Below are 20,719 nucleotides of genomic sequence, written 5' to 3'. Positions count from 1 at the left end.
GCGCTTTTAAATGCACAGGAACAATATTATTGATAGAATTTAATTAAAATTGAACCTAGCCAATGCTTCTATATTTATATTCAGAGTTTAAAATATTTATATTTAAATATGTTGCCGGTACTTAGCATAGAGTGCTCTACAGGGCCGGCCCAAACTCACCGGGGGCCTTAGGCGAATCAATATTTTGGGGCCCTAAAATACTAATAAAAAATTAAATTTTCAGGGTAAAAAATGTAATTTTTTTTTAAAATGGACCAAAAGTGTAAATTTTTAGGGTAAAAAACGTAAATTTTCTTAAAAATAGGCAAAAAGTGTAAATTTTTGGGATCCATCCACATATGGGGCCCTAGGCCTGGGCCTAGCTCGCCTTAGCCCAGGGCCGGCCTTGGTGCTCTATCCTTAAACTAAAATTTTACAAAAGGGTCCCTATACAAAATCAAAGCAGAAGCGAGTTGGTCGTGCAGTTTTTTCCTGGACCCGGACGGCACATGAGTCAAATGCCTAGATGAGACATTTAATTGCCTCTGACTTCAAACAATGTCCCATGGTACAATAACGTGGCCGACCATAATTTATTTACGACCATGCAGAGCTGTTTTGATCGATCAACCATGAATTGGAATATATATAATCCTCTTTTTCGGGTATTAAGGAAACACATTAGAGAAATGCCATTAATTAGTGTTAGACATACATATGAAAAAAAAAAAAAAACTACTACGGTATACGGACAATCAGAGAAGAAACAGAGGAGTTGAAATAGTTGGTTTGATTTAAAACCTGTGAACGTTAGTTGGGGACTTTGGGATTGATGTTGTTTAATAAAGGAGTTTTTTTTTTTTTTTTTTTTTTTTTTTACCGGTCCAAATGGTCAAAATAAATTAATACATATTTTGACCGTCATTTTTAACCTTGGTCAAAAGTAACTACCGACTCTTTTTAGCTGTCTGATTTAAAAGTCATTTTTTTTTTAGTAATTGTAGGACATTATTTAAGTCTAAAAAATGGTTTACTTTATATCCAATATTTATTTTAATAATAATAATAATAATAAATTATTATTATAAGCCTATATGCTAGAATACTGTCAATACGGTTACGTGAAAAATCAGGAGCACTTAGCTTATGTTGGGATCAACCATAGCCTTTTGAGTACAAGAGTCGGCAACAAAAAATCTCAACTAGATTAGACTTTCCCTCGGATACATAATTGCAGATATATATAAAGACAATGAAAAAAATACAAACAACAAAAAATCAAACTAAACTAATCTAAATGATTTAGACCACCTTATAAGATACCTGCATTCCTCATCTTTTTTTATCGGGATTATATAAATTAATCATCACTGCTAATTATATTATAAAAATCAGCTTAAGAATTAGAGTGTTGACAAACAATGATTATTGGTTTGTGAAAAGCTCAAATCTCGAGCTACAGAAAAATAGGGAAGAATCTTAAAACAAAATTCTTAAAATATTTTATGCAGCGATATCCACATAAAATAATACATAGACTAATTCCTTGAAGAATTAGCGATTCTTCTTCTCCTTTTTTTTCTTTTTCTTTTTTGGCAAGTGGGATCCTAAATCTGCCAAACTAGTTTCTACTTTCTCCGCATTTACGTCGATCTATTGCATTCATGGTTCGTGGAGAACTGTTTGATGTGAATTGTTTACACTGATTAATCTATAGTGGCTTCCACTACTAAGGTCACTTGTGATGGCTGAGTTAAGCTTTTTTTTTTTTTTTTTTTTTTCTTTTCTTTTCTTTAGCACCTGTGAGAACAGTCACGAAGCTAGAAAAAGGGCTGGCATTTTTAAACAACTATTGACTTTTGAAAATATCTATTAATAATTTCTTGATGGTAGGCATTTCTCAGTGTCTTTTGTCCTTCTTGTTGTTACTTTAATTCCATTTCTAGTTTGGCTAATTCTATACCTAGGCTTTGAGATTTGACTTACTACACCAGAGATTACTTATTTAATTATTTTTGTCATTATATTTATTTATCAAAATTCTCAATTGATCACCATTTTCAACTACTTGAGATACCATAATTTTTTCCACGCACACGTTCGTACCCGGAAATAGTCTTCAAATGTTCAACCTCCATCGAACAGAAAATAGAATTTAATATATATGATTAAAAACAAAAATAAAGAGGATGTGTTCCGCTTCTCATGTGATAGGAATTTAATGTACGTCTCTTATGTTATAACTTTTATAACAATCCAAAATACACGCTTATTACACACGTACATTTTCAGAGAGGGTTATTATCGCCATTTCACAGACAACAAAGCCCCAAAATATTTTATGCAAAGGGTCCCTCTAATCATGAAGCTCGAATTTCTAAGCTCATCGCACACACCCATTGAAGTCGACGTGGCTGCATTTATAGCTTTGCGATTCCCACAGCCCAATTAAAACTAAATGGGTCCCCAATATATATATATATATATAAAATAATATCAATTAAATATTAAACTCATTCCCAAAAAAAAAAAAAAATTGTACTATTGCTGCCAGGCAACCAGTCACACACACCTCCTCGTGGGGGAGCTTTTGACTTGACTCAAGTTTGTATTCGAATGATTTTTCACAAAATGAAAACAGAAAAAAAAAAAAAAAAAAAAAAAAGTGGTTTTGTAATTTGGATATATTTGGGGCGTGAAGGTGATCCCAAATTTGTACTCCACACACAAACTGGCAGCGACTGTGGGACCCACCGCTTTCATGCACACCACACACATTACATACTCTACGAGAATGAGCGAATCTTTTTATTTACACGGGCTAATATAACAAATTGAAATTATTTGGTTCCAATAATCCAATCCAATCCAATCCAATGCAATACTCCAATATGACACGGTTCTATACTGTTTTTGGACTTATTTACACTAATGTTAGAGCATCTCCAATTATGGAGTTGGTGTGACATTATCAACGGGTGTATAGAATTTTTCAATTACCTAATAACTAGTTTACAGCAATTCGGACCACAATATTAAATAGGTCAATTAAGTAAATAGTCACATTTACAATCCGTCATTACTAAATAGTCAACGTTTCATAAATTTTAGATAAATAGTCATGTTCATTTATTTACATGTGTAAATTGACGTAAATACCTCATTTTTATATCAATGAAAGGGTAAACAGGCATGTCATGTCATCATTATGACTATTTATCTAAGATTTATAATAGGTTAGTTATATAGTAATTTCAAATGTTTTAATTGGTTAGTTACCTAATTTTTTTTTATATTAAATACCGTGTTTAAATTACATTATTCCACTGAAATTTCCTCTAATTTTTTTTTTCACTTCAACCATAACACCAAATTTCATAATAAAGCACTATTCTTTTATTATTATTTTATTAAAAATCAATAAAAATAATATAATATAATTTGTTAGTGGAATATAAACACAAAAAGCACCAAAATATATTTTAAAGAATTCTTTTATTAATGTGCGCTATAGTGTTCACTCCAAATTAGGTGTATATTGTAGTCACATTATAATTTGCCTGCTCATTATGCAGTGTGATTGTATTGTAAATAGTAAAAAATTTAGAGGTTGTTTGGTTGGTGATTTCAAATTTGTTTTCTTTTTTTTTTTAATTCTAAATTTTAAAAAACAGTTTTAGAAAACATGTTTGGTTATAATACTTATAAAACAAATTTAGAATCATGTTTTTTTTTTTTTTTTGAAATTTGTTTAGAAAACAGAAAACAATGAAAATGTGTTTTCTATTTTATCTCTCTTATATTTTAAATTAAACTCTAAAACAATTGAATATAAAACATAACCAAACAACATTTTAAAATATTCTGAAACGTAATTCTAAATCTGTTTTTTAAATTTAAAATTAGAATCAGAAAATAAAATTTAAAAACAAAAAACAAAAATAGAATACTAAACCAAATGACCTCTCGGTGTTTTAGTGTTTTAGAGTGCAATTGTTGGTGCTCTTATGTTACGAATATACCGATATAAATAATAATAAAAATGACAAGTATTCGTTATCTACTTAAAAATTTGGCTCACTGATGAGTATTCATATACAAATAATATATAATATACGTCTATTTACTATAGACATAAAAAAAACATAACTAATGATGTTTAATTCATTACATCATCAAAATTGAGTAATAATATAAATCTCAATACCTAGTACTTTAATAGTTTAAGACAAACTTAAGTGCAAATAATTTATATGAGAAAAAAAAGAGTTTTTTTAAGAATTATAGCATACTATGGATAAACTGCATAGAGCAACATTGTTAAGATTTGATCCCCAAATCTGACATAAAATCAAAAAACGAATAATATGCAAAGAACAAATAACATACACATATTTATATTTACAGTGGTTCATTTTTAATGTGAAAACTACATCCATTTTGCCGTTGCAAATCCTCACTAAACCGAAGTTCGAGAGAAAATGTGTTTACAACTCTTTTGCACTCTACACAGACGGATTAGGCTCGTCAGCTCGATCCGCGAAACAGTTCGGCGAGTGATTAGGCTCCACACACCAACCAACATCATGTAATATTATTAGATTGGTATATTTTGGGTAAAAAATATATTAAAGATTGGAAGTGTTAATCGGATCTCTTAGTTTTTGTTTTTGGGTCTTATTAGTTGCTCATCAATAAATATTTTCTTACATATCCTTTTTTTTCAATTAACCATTATTTTTCCACTAAAATTTAAAAATCATTTTCTTTTCCAGAAACTAATCAACACCGAGAGATAATAAAATCGATTAAGGTCAAGGTTATCGTGAGTAACTATTTCTAACGAAACCTCCGAAGCCTGAACGCTATTTTTTTTTTCTTTTTCACAAAACCTCTTAAAACACTGTACATTATAATGTTTATTTGTTGACATTTTGAGAATGTGGATATATCCAAGAAAGAAAAGGGAACAAGAGTGTGTGGATGAGATCAAGTATCAAAATATATATGAAAGGTTTTCAAACCAACTGACAGATACAATCCAAAGGCAATATCAAAGCTGCAAATACACGGCTCTGCTTTGGTGGATAGTTGGTGAAATATAGTTCACGAAACCCTATTGTACGGCTTAAACCAACCATCAAAATTTGTAGAAATTCCAAACAAAACAAACAAGGAAAATATAAGTAATATCATCGTGTTTAATCGAAATACGAGATTTATCTCTTCGATTTCTAGAAATATCAGATATATCTCTTCAGTTTAATATAAATGACATATACTTCCCCTAAAAAATGTTATATTACAAATATCACAATTTTCGTTTATTTTTTACAAAAAAAATAATTATCCTTTAATAGATTAAATATTTATTTACTATTTCATTTAAAAAAAATCAAAATCTCTCTTTATTAAAAAAAATCCTTAACTTTTTATAAAGAAATTTTTTAATTTTATTTTTTTGTATATAAAATAGAAAATAAAAAAATTATTTCATTAAGGGGATTTTGGGGAGTTCAAATTATTTTTTTATAAAAAATAAACGAAAATGGTGATATTTGTAATATAACATTATGTCATTTATATTAAATGAAGAAATATGTCTGATATTTTTAGAAACCGAAGAGATAAATTTCGCATTTCGATTAAACACGAGAGATACTCTTGATATTTTCCCAACAAACAATATTGTATACAGAATATAATCAAGAGTGAAAAAAAAATCCAAAAAATGCATATTGAGATTTTTTTTAAAAAAAATTTATATTTAGAGCATATTGCGATTCATTTTAGCGCTATCCCCTTACTTAAAGTGATAGGCACCCTCAAGCTTATCATCACCATCATCTCTCGTCTCTGGTGGGGTGAACCAACATGGCGCTAGAAGCTCCTCGACAAATCCGATGGCGCTTTCTTCATTGGCTTCGAATTCTCCGACCCCAAACAGTGCACACGCCTCATAGAGAAGGGACCATGGTGCTTCACTGGCGGTGTCCTCTTCCTCGAGCCTTGGCCCAACTCAGAACGCTGGAAAGACTGCGCCTTTACTTCAATCAGTCTTTGGACCCACATTTACGGCGTCCCGCTCCAAGCCCGAAATGAAAAAACATCACCAGAATCGCTTGCACTGGAGGCGAAATCGCTGAGCTCAAATGGGATAAGTCCTTCTGTTCTGTCCTAAACGAATTCTTCAGATTCAAATTAAAATTGGATCTTTCTAAGCCAATTTGCCCCGGACGCTACATTCCGATAGCAGGAAAAGTAATTTGGGTTTCTTTCAAGTTCGAAAAATTACCTTTTCTCTGTTATGGATGTGGATTAATTGGCCACGACCTCGCCTCTTGCTCATCTCCGGCATTCACCGTCCCTGACTTAGACGGTACCCCACGCCACGCATACGGACCCTGGCTCCGAACAGAGACCGCGCGAATCTCATGCTTCGACGGACCTGTTTCGCCTGCGCCTGAGCCCCCAAGCCATCGCGATGCGCCAGCCTCAGCGGAAGCTTCACCGCCGAGATCTTCGCGCCCCATCGCCCCAGATTCTCCCGCGATCCGCCAAAATCGCAACGGCCCCAAATCTTCGCTCCAAATCCCCGAAGATCGAGCGTCAATCCCGCTATCTCCTGGATTTACCTCGCCGAATGTAGCGGGATTGAAACCCCCTCAATTCCAGGCCCTAAATCCAGGCGAGGAAGTCGCGCGAGTCTCTCTCTCTCCCCATGGTTTTCGCACGGATAGCTCAACCCACGTGCCTTCTCCTGGTTCAACTTATGGGCCCAATTTTAATATTGACAAGCCCACCACAACTCCTGATGGGCTGCTAGACTTTGGGTCTATTGGGCTTGCTCAAGTTTCATCCACTGCTGCTGACTATAAAGCCCAAGGTAAAAAAGTAATAATTTCTGATACTGACCACCATCGCCCAACACCCATCTTTGGGCCCGTTCCACTGCTCGTTGACTCATCCACAAAGAAACGCAAACTGCTGTCCGGGGAGGTTTCGATTTGCAATCAACCCGGCCAAAACAAGCCAGCTCGATCTCAGAGGAAAAACAAAGGTGCGAAAGGAAAACGTGGAGACCTCAAGGATGGAAACGACCTTATTGAAGTCATGGTTTTCGATTCACCTAGCTTGATCACCCCCAAAAGAAATGGCTCTTCTGAGGGCCAGCCAAAAAGCTAGTTCTCTTTTCGGAAGGCGAGGGAGAAATCCCGTCAGATGTTTCTGGACATCTTTGTTACTGTTTGGCTCTCAGGAGTTTTAGTTATCTTTTATGATTACTTCGTGCTCTTTCTCTAAATAGTTTCAACTTTTTGTAGGAGTTTATCTCCGCTTGAATTCTGTATTCAATCTTCATTAAAATCATCAATAATACAGTTTTCGTTTAAAAAAAAAAAGTGATAGGGAAATTAAAAGTGTGATTTTTGTCCCTAAAAAAAGTGTGATTTTTGAGTACTCAATTTTTATTCTTTCCTTTGACTAGTGTTTAATAGAGTAATGTAATTTGTACATATAGTTGGTTTTAGTTAAGATTTTCAATAAATTTTAACGGAGCGAATAAAATTTAATTTTAACTAGTTATAATTTAGTGCTTAAAAGTCTGATTGAATACGTATTTAATAAATAAATTTTTTTATTCATTAACCAATAAATTTCATTAGTTTTATATTATTGATTAAAAGGTATTTTTAGTAGTTGATAATTTATGTAGAAAATTAGTGAATACATGGGGCTGGGGCTGCCTCTTTTTTTAATAGTTTCAATATTTGTTTAAATAATTTAAAGTGATTAAAAAAACAAAAAATTAGAAAAATAGCCAACTTAAACGTTTGATATTGCTAAATAGCCAAGGTTTGGTAAATATTAGGTAAATAACCATAAATGATGATGTGGCTTAATATGACAATGGCTATTTACTTGATATTTACATTTGTAAATATATAAAAATGGTTATTTATCTAATATTTACCAAACCTTGGCTATTTAGCAATTCTCAACGTTTAAGTTGGCTATTTTGCTAAATTACCCTTAAAAAAACGAGTCAATTAGATATAGTCATATTTACAGTTTGAGATTAATATTTAACCAATATTTGATAAATATTTAGTAAATAGCCACATCTATGTATTTACATGCTTAAATTGACATAAATACATCATCATTTTATTTTATGAAAGCGCAAACCAAGAATGCCACGTCATATTTGTGGTTATTTATCAAATATTTATCAAACGTTGATTATATAGTAATCTCAAATATCTAAATTGATTAATTACCTAAATTTTTGTTATAAAACTTCATGTTAACTATTAAAACGTTATCAATATCGATCTTTGTTTAATTTAATGTAAAGTGAATAATTATATTATTGTCTGTGACTTTACAATATCCTTGCAAGCGTAATATTGAGTTTGAGGTGGTTTTGCTGTCTTTGCTGGATCCATTATATCGGATAATTTTCTTTTCTTCATTCCAATTATTGTTTGTTTTTTATTCAAAGAATCTAAGTTATTTAAATATTACACTTAAAACTTGCACAGCATAAGATTGGATTTCCGGGTCGCCGAGGACTCTGAGTGAGGCGGATTTATAATTGACGAGAGTTTTTACGGCGTAAGAATCTAATTTTTTTTTTTTAAAGATTCATAATTTTTGTTTTCTCTTAAAATAGAATTTGAGCTATAAAAACTTGAATAATGTCAATATAAATTGGTCAAGTTATGTTATTGGGTCCATATTTCAAAGGTCGAGCTGAATTAAAGTTGATTAATAATCTATACTAACCTTAGATATTAATACCCTATATAGAAAAAAAAAAAATTACAATGTCTTTTTCATGCCATGTGAGACTTTATTTAAAGTACTTTCTCTCCTATCAAGTAGTCATTGTGCCTTTGTTTGTCATGGATCAGAGAGAGAGAGAGAGAGAGAGAGAGAGAAAAAAAAGTTGTCCAGATTACTCTGAATAATATTCAATTTATTTGTTTAAGATTTGCTAAATAATTAAACTTTTTATAAATAGTCATTATGGTAATGTGATGTTTTTAGTATTTTATTTATGTCATTTGAGTCTGATCGTTTATTTACAGTTATTAACTATTACAATTATTAACGTTTTTTTTTTATTTTGTTAATAAAATCTCGTGGCTATTTACGCAAAATTTACCAAAAATTAGTTATATAGAAAGACTTGAGTTTTCAAATATATATATAAGCCCTAATTTTTTTATGATTATTCTATAAACACACTCATATATATACGCATTGATGCAATATTTTCGCACACGCAAGTGCACGTGTCGCCTGAGTAATAAGTACGGATCGAATCCACGATGACTAAACTTAATTAACAATTAAATCAACTATACCGAATTGAACCCAAAAGATGGGGAAAATGATGTTACGAATTTTTTTACAAGAAACTAAACAAAGCAAGTAAACGGTGGTTTTACAATTATGCGACAGTAAGGACTATGATGGCTTCACTAGTCTATTCAATGGTTAGGATTCTCAGAATGTACGCACGAATCAAATTTAAACTTTGCTAGTTACGTTCACAATGATATCACTAAATATCTCTCGAGCATGTAGCAACCCAAACCTATGCCGGAATTTTATCCCTCGATCTCAACTCCTAAAAATAAGACAAGTATTGAACACAAGACGTATAAACAACTTCGTAACAACCAAGCCATCACTAGCCTATGAATGAATCATGATAATTCAATTCATGCACACTAACAACCTAATCTTTCTCAAGCATCAAGTTAAATTCAAAATCAAGAATGAGGTCATGACTAACATACAAGCATTAAGCTTGGAATTGAATCAAGAAAAACAAGATAGAATTAATAAATACTTCAATTAATAATAATATTGAATCCATAACCATGTTCTAGACTAGCTACGCCATAGCCCTTAAGAGGATTGGTTCATGGCGTAGCGAAGAAACAAAGAATAAGAAGAAGTAGAAGAAGAAGAAGAAGAAGAAGAAGAAGAAGAAGAAGACTAAAACTAAAACAAAGCCATAATAATTATCATAAATAAAAACGAGAGTTCAGGAGAAGAAAAGAAGAGAATAAAACTGTGATTGTAGCGTAGACGATGATGACGGTCTCCAAAATTCTCTATCTCTCTCAAACACACAAATTCAAAAGCAAAAAGTAAAGTCAAAGTTATAAGAGGCGAATATGTGTTTTATGAGACTCTAGGTCTGAGTATATGAGTTTTCAGCTAATTTTCGGAGTGATCTAGGTCATTAAAACTTATCTGACGGCTTAAAAACGATTCAAAGATCATTAGTTTCCTTTTTTCCGGACGAGAGTTCGTGGCGCGCAGAGGGAAGCTCACGGCACGCAGAAGAAGGCTCGCAGTCCACGTTGAAACTTTTCGGAAGTGTACGGAGCGCGCATACTTTGGTGACAATTTTGTTGACACCATGCGGTGCGTTGATAAGGGCTCGTGCCGAGAGGTAGAATTTTCAATTCTTCGCGGAATGCGCGTAACGTTCTAAGACTGGCCAAACACTCCGTGCGGCGCGTGGAGGCTTAGATTTTCGTCCCTTCGCGTCTCGTGCTCCGTTTTGCTTGAAAATGACTCCAAAGAGCTTATAGAGGTTCTTTTACTCCTTTAAACCTGTAAATCCTCATAAACATACTAAAATCAAAAATAAAAAACACCTGAGAACTCGCTAAATTCAACTCGGGAAATAAGAGTTTAACGCGTAAAAAATATTAACACAGACACCTAAGGGGGCACAGACAGCTACGGCCAACCAGAGGCTTTACCCAAAAAAAAATTACACTTTTTACTCAAATTTAATTTCTTTATGTTATTTCTACTTCGAAAATTTACAAATTAGGCCCCTGAAAAATAAAATTAACTTTAGCCCCCCTCTTCCCGGGTAGGTGATGAATATATAATAATCATGGAAAGATTATAAATTATATACTACTTATAATTTCTTCATAAAGATAGTGTATAATTGATAATATAATGTATAATTTAAGATGCCACCAAACATTTAGCTTGTTGGCACTATTTCTCGCTCACGAGGTCTCATCTTGTGCGATGACATGAGTTGTATCTCTCGAAATGATGATTTGTCTTCATTTTTTGAAGTTTAAAGAATTTTTTTGTAATCAAAGCTTAAATATTTAATGTAATCAATTGTATAATGTATGAAATAGTATAAACAAATGTATAACCTGACATTGAAAGAAATTTAATTAACTGTATTTTAAACGTCATCATTTCAAAAAGAGAAAAAAAATTTCCAAAGATATTTTTTTTTGCTACATTAGATAATAAGTAATTGGGAAAAATAATCCATTTCTATTTAAAATTAAAATTTATAAAATAAATAGGAAAAATAAATTCATTGGGCCTGTTCGATAACTCACTTATTTTTTTATTATTATTATTATTTTTTTTTTATGTTTTCAGTTTTTATAGTTGTAGTTTGATAGTTTTTTGTAGTTATTTTCAAATAACTGTTTGGTTGAGATTTCATTTGTTTTATTTAGTTTTTTTGTAGTTGTAGTGTAATAATTCAGAGAAGAATTGCGCGTCGAGATGTATGCTAATTGAAAGTCTTTGCTGCGAATGTCATTGTCGTACCTTTCGTTTAAAACACCACGTTTGTCACCGAAATCGAAACGACAACTATCAGATTTTGAAACTTAATTTTGATTAAATAAGTGAAAACTGATCTACTTGACGAGTGGATCACGGTCCAATTTACGTTTTGTGAAACAAAGTTCCGGTTGTTGAGGTATTAGAGTTTAAAGTTTTATCGCCCAGAGTTGTAAAACTTGAGTTTTCCAGGGATCAAAAACAAATTCGATAGTCGAAAATAAGAAAGATGAAATGATATTGAGCATAGAGAACAAGATGTGAAGATGAGATGGTAAAAAAAAAAGTAAAAAAATTGAAAAACACAAAAACTCTTTTATGATTTTTTTCATTAAAACAAAATAAAGTTTTTTTTTTTTTTTTACTTCTATTATGACAATTATTAAACACATACTAAATTCAGTTTTTTATTTTTATTTTTTTTTATGTATTTTACTATTCAAGTTAGAAAAGTCAAAAACAATTTTTCAAGTTAGCAAACAAACAGGCTCTTAATCTGTACGTGATTTTCTTTATTTGTTTAATTTTCGATTTGACTTTTAAAGTTTTTCTCTAATAAAATAAACTATAAAAGCGTACTTTTTTATTCCCTTATTGGGGTGTCATGGTCAATTATCATCTTGGGCTTTGGGTCGGCACGTAACGAAAATAAGGGTTTCCGGATGCCCTGTTCTGCCTCACAGAAGGAAGGATTTCCGTTTGACACGGAAACATAAAAAAAATTCGACACACATGCGAAAGTAACAGTGACGACAGGTGGGAAGCGACAGGGCATATAATTTTATTAGCCTGTTAGAAAATTATGGACGTTGGCTTATAGTTCTTTTATTTACACTTTCAGCCCGTTTTTACACATTCTCTATAAAATAGACCTCATTTTAATTCATTTTTTAGTACTCATCTCACAACTCACATTTCAATTCTACAACATTACTCTACAAATATATCTCAACAATATTGTCTACAAATTGGTATATAGTTATTATCTAAAAAAAATAATTGATAATTTTGATATAAACTTATAAAACATGACTATTAATGAATTGTAGTCTTATTATAATGTTTTACTCATATTATCATTGTCATGTTTTTACATTTTTTTTAAGTTATTAATAAATATGCAATTCATTTTACATATTAGTATATTCTTTTAAAATTTTAACATTTAAGTCACTTTCATTTATCTTCTAAATTTGATTTTTATTTTATTTTTTTATTACTTATTGGAAAATGCTAACTTCCATTAAGGCTAACGGAAATTCTAATTTCATTAAGCAATAGAAGGCAAAAAAATTACCTAACGAAAATACCACTTTATTAAGAACACACTATTAAAAATAAAATTTTCATTTCCTTTCGAAAGTCAAAGCCAGGTTGACTCAAATACAATATGCATTGTAAATTCCATTGCAATTAACAAGTTTTAAGTTTAATTGTAGGGAAAAAAAGAAAGAAAAAAAAAAGGACAGCGTCGAAATTGTACCGCAGGGTTTCCAGTTTTCTATTATTATGACACAAGATTTGGACTGACTGAGAAAAATTTAACAAATATTGGAAAAAAAAATCATAAAAAAGTACAAAAAGAACAGTCCCATTTAAATGTGAAACAAGAACGTCAACTAAACGCCAACTCTGAACACTCTCACCAAACCAAACAACACCAACTCCAACATCACCACAAAAGTTGAAATTTTCATCGCAGCCGATTTTTTTTTATTTTATAATTTCCATCGTAATTTAATTAATTATTTATTATTCAAAGAAAGTTCTAAATAATAATCAATCTCTATTTGTTGTCTTAAAAGAAATATCGCACGCGTTTGCATACGCCACGTGGCATTTTAATCCCCTGAGCGGGTCCCACACTCGTTTTGATGCCTTTCCACCAACAACTTGCCATTTTCTCTGATTTTTTTTTTCTCCTTTCTTCCTGGTGCACTGTATATATATATTTTTATGTATTATAGATATATAATAATATTTATTTATTTATTATTATTTGGGAATGAAAAACGAAAAAGCTGCGTCAATCAATCAACGAAATAAAAAATCATTACGACAATAAAACAGAACGAAAAAAAAAAACCTTGAAATAGAGTATTAGACCCAAAAAAAAAAAAAAACGCTTTTCTTCTGTGAAAACCCAATTACCGTAAAAAGTAAAAAGTTTTATCGTCACAACGAAACATCGAAAATCTCTACATTATACACATATATATATATATATATATATATATTTTTTTTTTTTTCTCTGCCCAATTCTTTCTCTCCCTCTCTCTCGAATAAATTAAGACTATTGATTCTCTCTCTAAAATTATACATCGATGCCGTTTGATGATACAGTGATGATCAAACTCTGAGAAGTGAGATTCGAGAGAGAGAGAGAGAGAAGAGATTAATTATGGGAGGGTGTATTTCGAGGCGACAGGGTTGCATTAGAGTAAAGCCGACGACAGGTCGTCGGAGACGAAGAAGAGGTCAGAAAGTGTCGTCGCGATTCTCTGAGGTCTCATCGGAGAGAACCGATAGGTCCGCCTCAGCTGATCGCCCCTCCTCAATCTCCAACCCAGCTTTTCAAGGTACATTTCGCTCTCCTCTGTTTCGCAATCGCTTTTTCATTTTTTTTTTTTTTTGTGTCTTGATCGGTTTTTTTAGGAATTCTCTGCGGTCTTTGAATTCGCCTTGTTAGGTTCTGGAGCTTTGAGTCCTTTATTGTTGTTCTTGGTGGCATTGGATGGATGAAAGAAAGACGAAGATTCTTTATTAGATAATTGTTTTTATTTTCCTCTTTAATGAATTACAATCGGTTCTTCCATCGGCTTTGAGTAAAACGGTTATGAATAATTTCTTGTAGTAACGGAAATTGATTTTCCGTACTTGGTTTTGTATTCTTGATCTTTTTCCATGGATTTTCTTTACTTTTCATACGATGATTAGTTAGTACAGTCCAATAAACTGCATTGTCAGACTTAATTTAATATCAAGTATGTAATGACAGCTTTGCCAGGGATTACAGACGAAGCCTGGTTCGATTCAGTCGCCGCGTTCGATTCCGATTGCGAAGACGATTATCTCAGCGTTCCAGACGGTACAATTCGATTTTTCGAAAGATCTTTTTTTTTTTTTTTTTCTCCCTGGTTTGTTCAATCTCTCTATGAATATACTCAACGTCTTTTTCAGATGTGCTTTCTATTCACGGAGCCGAAAACTCCTCCGCGAGAAACTCGACCAGCGAGCCCGGTGGCGAGGCAATCTCTTCCTCGGCGGACGAGAGAGAAGGAGAGGGCGTTTTGGAGAACAATTGCGGGATTATTCCGAGCAATTGCTTGCCGTGTCTCGCTCCGGCTCTGCCTTCGATCGAGAAGAGAAGGTCTCTGAGTTCGAGCCCCACGAGCGCGAGAAAAAAAGCGGCCCAGAAGACTCCGTTTAAGTGGAAAGAAGGGAATGCCATTTCTGCTATACGTGAGTGTGAAAATTTTTATGTTTATTACTTGGAAGCGAACGGCTATATATATTCCTCTTCTCTTTTTGCGTGGTTTTTCAGTGTCGTCGAAGAATCTTTTGCAACAACCGGTGGCGGGTTCTCAAGTTCCGTTTTGCCCCGTCGACAAGAGGATCTTCGACACCTGGTCTCAGATTGACCCGAGCACGTTTCGAGTCCGGGGCGTGAATTACTTTCGGTGAGAAATTCAAAATGATTTTCTTGTTTTTTTTTTTTACATATTAGATTTGCTTGTTCAAGCATGTAATGTGAAATTTATCTGCAGCGACAAGAAGAAAGAATTCGCCCCCAGTCACGCCGCTTATTATCCGTTCGGCGTAGATGTGTTTCTATCTCCGCGAAAAATTAATCACATCGCTCGTCTCGTTAGACTCCCGAGCACGGGCTCTCCCGGAAAATTGCCTTCGCTCCTCGTCGTAAATGTTCAGGTAAAAGAATAGCGGAGTTTTTTTTATTTATTTATTTTTTTTACCAGACTCTGTGTGACAGTAGTAATATTGTATCATTTCGTTCTAGATTCCATTGTACCCGGCTACGATTTTTCAAGGCGAAACGGACGGCGAAGGAGTGAGTTTTGTTCTGTACTTTAAGCTCAACGAGAGCTACGCAAAGGAACTCCCTCCTCATTTTCAAGATGGCATCAGGGTAAGTAAGAAAAAAGGACAAAAACATTGTCGATATTTTTGTTCTTCCTTTCTTTTTTTCGTTATTGATTTCACGGATCGTGATGGGAACAGAGGTTGATCGACGATGAAACCGAGAAGGTCAAAGGGTTTGCGATGGACTCGATTGTTCCGTTTAGGGAGAGGCTAAAGATCTTGGGTCGCGTAGTGAACGTCGAAGATCTTCACTTGAGCGCTGCCGAGAGGAAGTTAATGCAGGCTTACAATGAGAAGCCCGTGCTTTCGCGACCTCAACACCAATTCTATGCTGTGAGTTTATTTAGTGGCTAATATTATTGATGCTCGTCTTTCGAACTAACTAACCCGCGTTCTTTTTTCGTGTAATGTATTTCTCTCTCAGGGCGAGAACTACTTTGAGATTGATTTAGACATGCACAGATTCAGTTATATATCTAGGAAAGGATTCGAAGCATTCTTTGACAGACTCAAGCTTTGTGTTTTGGATTTTGGCCTCACAATTCAGGCAAGTTTTTACTGATTTTGACATTTTAATATAATCTGTTTCTACTTTTGGAAGCCTCTTTCTTACTTGGTATGTTCATGTACTGTTTTTTTTTTTAGGGAAACAAAGTTGAGGAATTGCCAGAGCAGATATTGTGCTGTGTACGGTTAAATGGGATTGACCACATGAATTACAACCAGCTGGGATGTGAATATTGAAGATGACCCTCCTTGTGTTTGAGAATTCAGAATCCCTTTTTCATCAAAAATTAAAATGCTCTACCAAACCCAAAATGTAAGGCTTCGAACACTATACACATGTATCATGAATTATATAATTAATAAAAGGCTAATTATTTTGAAGAGAAATCTCTTTCAATCTTGCTGGTTGTAGTAAAGGCAGTTGTATACAGTATCAATCTTCTTAATTTCTTCTTCATAATCTCTCTCTCTCTCTCTCTCTCTCTCTCTCTCTCTCTCTCTCTCTCTCTCTCTCTCTCTCTCTCTCTCTCTCTCTCTCTCTCTCTCTCTCTCTTCAATTATAATCACACGGTTGTCCACGCAAACCATTATTGATATCAAACCATCATATCATGAATGAGACATAACAAGTATTAAATATGTGAGTTCGAGTGGATTGGATTAAAGGGGTTGTGCAGCTGTGCTTGATAATTAATTGTGATTTAAGGAAAATATCATGGGAGTTCGATTCGATTGAATTGAAAATTGCGGGTATTAACTAATTGCGTGTACGCTGGAAAAAGTGTGTTTATTATATTGCCTGATTATAATCAATAAGTCACACGTGAAATTAGTATCTAAAGAGGTTTGTTTTTTTTTTTCCCAATGTATATCAACTTTTACGGCTACGTTTTCATGTATTATTCATAAGTAGGGGTAGATTTACTATTAAATGTGGCATATCCCAAGCTTAACATTTATTTACCTTTTAACATCTTAAACATGTTAACTCTATTATTTATCTTTCTTATAAAAGGGTGTTTTAGCTATACAAACATTTGAGATTTAAAAATTTACAAAATAATTAGGCTTTATCTAAAATTAATTAAATAGTCAAAATTACCAAAAAAATAAAAATACTAGAAGTTAATATATTTTTTGGTCTATAAAATTACATACAACAGAAATATCTTTTATATATATATATATCAATTTTTTTTAAAGACGGTGTCAATATTTTTATAAACAGCGTTAAATTTGAGCTATTTTGTTTAAATACAACTTATAATTTCCACTACATCTGAGCTAATTTATTTTTAATTTTTTCTTATTTGAAATTAAAATTTAATCAATATAGCTGCATAAAATAGTTATTTTATTATATGTATATTAAATTGTATTATGTTATATATACAGTATTATATTATGGAAGAAACTGTTTGAAATAGTCTAATGAATACCCGAAATTAGAATTATATCTCAATCATTTAAATATTAAAAATATAAGGTTGAACTTATGTTTATCTTTCATAGTGTAAAACTATAACATACGCCTTTTTATCTTAGTTTGAGTTATTATCTTAATTATTAGATAATCAAGTTAGAATTTCAAGATAATAAATCTAAATAGTATATGTCTAGCTCTTGCTATGTTACGTGGTAATATACTAATATATTATACTTATATTGTTGTATGTATATATTATTAAATTGTTTAAAAAGTATATGAATTCGTGCTTATCTATATTTCTTTGCTTTGGTGTGATCTTTGTTATCTTGAAGCTCCGTTTAATAGCATCCCTTTAAATCATGCATGCCGATCTATATATATATATACATATATAAAAGTGATATCGTGTTTAGTCTTGTGATAAATCTTTATCACTCAAGCACTTTAATCATATCACACATTTATATCTTAAAGTCTATTAATAGAACCGGATAACTATGTTTTTTTTTTTTGGGCGACTCGAACTCAACTTTTTTTTTTTTTAGGAAAGTAATCATATTATAAGCTCTCATGGAGCAAAAGTCAAATCGACAATAAAAAAAGTCTGAGATACAAAGGGGCGGAAAATCAACTGAAATTTTTTGTAACTAGTCAAGTTTGTCGTTTTTATTGGAGGAATAACGCAAGTTTTATTTTATTAAGCAAATATCACATATATTCGGCTCAGACCATAATGCCCTCACTTTCTTCGCGAATAGGTTAATTTAATTAACGTACTGGAGTGAGTTAGGTTAATTAATTAACTTATTGGTTGAATATTAACTTAGATTCTGATTTTTTTGTGAGTAAAATTAATTTACTAAATGATTGAATTAGAAATTAGGTTAATTAATTGAATGCTTTAAATATCAATTGACTTAAGTTCTTATTTTTGTAAATTTTTTGTGAATTTCAAATCCTTCACGAATGATCAGTTAATTAATTAACCTAACTCACTCCAGTACGTTAATTAAATTAACCTATTCGCGAATTTACAGTGAATCAACAAAATCATAGATTTTTCTTTCTCTTCTTTTTCTGCGGCGAGGATTCGTCGAGGCCTCCGTCGAACCGGTTCGACTCGAGGCGGAGAGTCAGCAGTCTCGGGAGACGAGCGAGCTCGGTCGTCGGAATCTCACCGGTGAAACAGTTATGCGAGAAATCCAGTCTTTGGACTCGCCGGAGCTTCGAGATCCCGGAGCAGGAGGGCGTGGTGGCGGCGGATGTGGTGGAGGAGTCGTCGTCGGAGAGGTTTGGGGCGGCGGTGAGAGGGAAGGAGTTAGAGTTAAGGGAGGTTGTGGATGATAGGGGTAGTTTAGGTAGTCTATTAAAGTTGAACTATTTACTTAATAAAATGAAACATGGGCTAGTCCCTTAATATTGTTGAGCCAATTTGGTTATTATTCAAAATAGCCCGAAAATCAATCCACGTAGAGGGAAGAAGGGACCTAGAGCCCGTTCTTGTTTAAGAGAGATGGGGGTACTTTATTTTTATTTTCGATTTATTAGATAAATGACTTAATACCCAAGAGTACAAACATCAGAGACAGAGCTATCTCCCTATAATTCATGGATTCAATTACTGCATTTTTTTGTACGAATCTCGCTCAGGTACCGCATGCCCATGGTAGAGATTTAGGCATATTCCACAATTGTCTTTACTTTTCGCAAATTTTGCAAACATTGCAAATTTTTTTCTTAGAAAATTCCGCAATTATTTTAGCAAATACCGCATGTAGCAATTATTTTAGAAAATACTTCATATACCATTCATATTAATTTCTATGTTTCTGTAATATCTCACTGTATACCTTCGTTGAATACCACGGTATAACACAAATGGTAAGAAGTAAACCAGTAAAATTAAAACCGCAGTATAGTGACAATAATTGATATTTCAAACCTTGGCTCCTCCCCAAAAAAATTATACGCTTTTTGCCATGTTTTTACCCTAAAAAATTACAAAGTAGTTCCACCTGTACTTTTTATTTTGCATATAAGAAAACACCAAATATCTTCCAACATAAAAAACAAAATAAGACTTTAAGACAACAATGATTCAGGATTAAAATATGATATCAACGCACGTCATATGAGAAGTTCCGACGACTGGAAGTTAAACCAAGAAAAATAACTAAAACGCGCTCAGAATTTACAATTCAAGAAAAATGAAAACCATTGGTTTGACGAGAAAAGGAAAAAACCTCCATTGCCTTCTATGCCAAAATCGATTCAACATTACCTCTATTGCTTACCTCTGAGAACACACTGTCATCGCGTCCGAGAGCATACCGTCCCGACTCTTGGATCCAATATTGCTGGATCGGCCACCTTTGCCATTTTTCAAGCGACCGTCTCCGAGAACAAAGCATCGCTACCTCTTGGATCAAATCCGGCTGGATCGACCACCTTTCTCGTTTTTTTTTATCGACCACCACCTTTTAGAACACACCCTCTTGATATATTTATTGGTCTATAAAATTACATACAACATAAATATCTTATATACGTATATCAAATTTTTAAAGACGGTGTCAATATTTTTATAGACAGCGTTAAATTTGAGCTATTTTGTTTAGATGCAACTTATAATTTTGACTATATCTGAGCTAATTTAATTTTAATTTTTTCTGATTTGAAATTAAAATTTAACCAATATAGCTGCATAAAATAGTTATTTAACTATATGTATATTAAATTGTATTATGTTATGTATACAATATTATGGAAGAAACTGTTTGAAATAGTCTAATGAATACCCTAAATTACAATTATATCTCAATCATTTAAATATTAAAAATATAAAGTTGAACTTATGTTTATCTTTCACAGTGTAAAACTATAACATATGCCTTTTTCTCTTAATTTGAGTTATTATCTTAATTATTAGATAATCAAATTAGAATTTCAAGATAATAAATCTAAATAGTATATGTCTAGCTCTTGCTATGTTACGTGGTAATATATTATACTTATATTGTTGTATGTATATATTATTAAATTGTCTAAAAAGTAAATGAAAATTCG

The 20,719-nt window shown here is 32.5% G+C and overlaps 1 protein-coding gene across 2 annotated transcripts; it reads left to right on the top strand.

Annotated features, from left to right (window-relative positions):
* Nucleotides 1–13,871: 13,871 nt before the first annotated feature.
* LOC149403153 (uncharacterized) lies at nucleotides 13,872–16,664 on the top strand. 2 transcript variants are annotated; one of them, XM_089609942.1, is made up of 9 exons: nucleotides 13,872–14,195; nucleotides 14,624–14,704; nucleotides 14,797–15,078; nucleotides 15,161–15,296; nucleotides 15,384–15,546; nucleotides 15,635–15,763; nucleotides 15,856–16,050; nucleotides 16,142–16,264; nucleotides 16,363–16,664. In XM_089609942.1, the coding sequence occupies exons 1-9, from the start codon at nucleotides 14,018–14,020 to the stop codon at nucleotides 16,459–16,461; spliced, it is 1,386 nt and encodes a 461-aa protein (XP_089466068.1). In that variant the 5' UTR covers nucleotides 13,872–14,017; the 3' UTR covers nucleotides 16,462–16,664. The 2 variants fall into 2 exon arrangements, with proteins under 2 accessions (XP_089466068.1, XP_089466067.1); XM_089609941.1 differs by having other exon boundaries at nucleotides 14,615–14,704.
* Nucleotides 16,665–20,719: the final 4,055 nt, after the last annotated feature.

Source organism: Urtica dioica, chromosome 3, assembly GCF_054948205.1.
Source record: "Urtica dioica subsp. dioica isolate 48M chromosome 3, U.dioica_male_clone48M_v1_H2, whole genome shotgun sequence".
NCBI classification, from domain to species: domain Eukaryota; kingdom Viridiplantae; phylum Streptophyta; class Magnoliopsida; order Rosales; family Urticaceae; genus Urtica; species Urtica dioica.
Note: the sequence above shows the minus strand (reverse complement) of the source record. Positions and strands in the feature narration are given on the sequence as shown.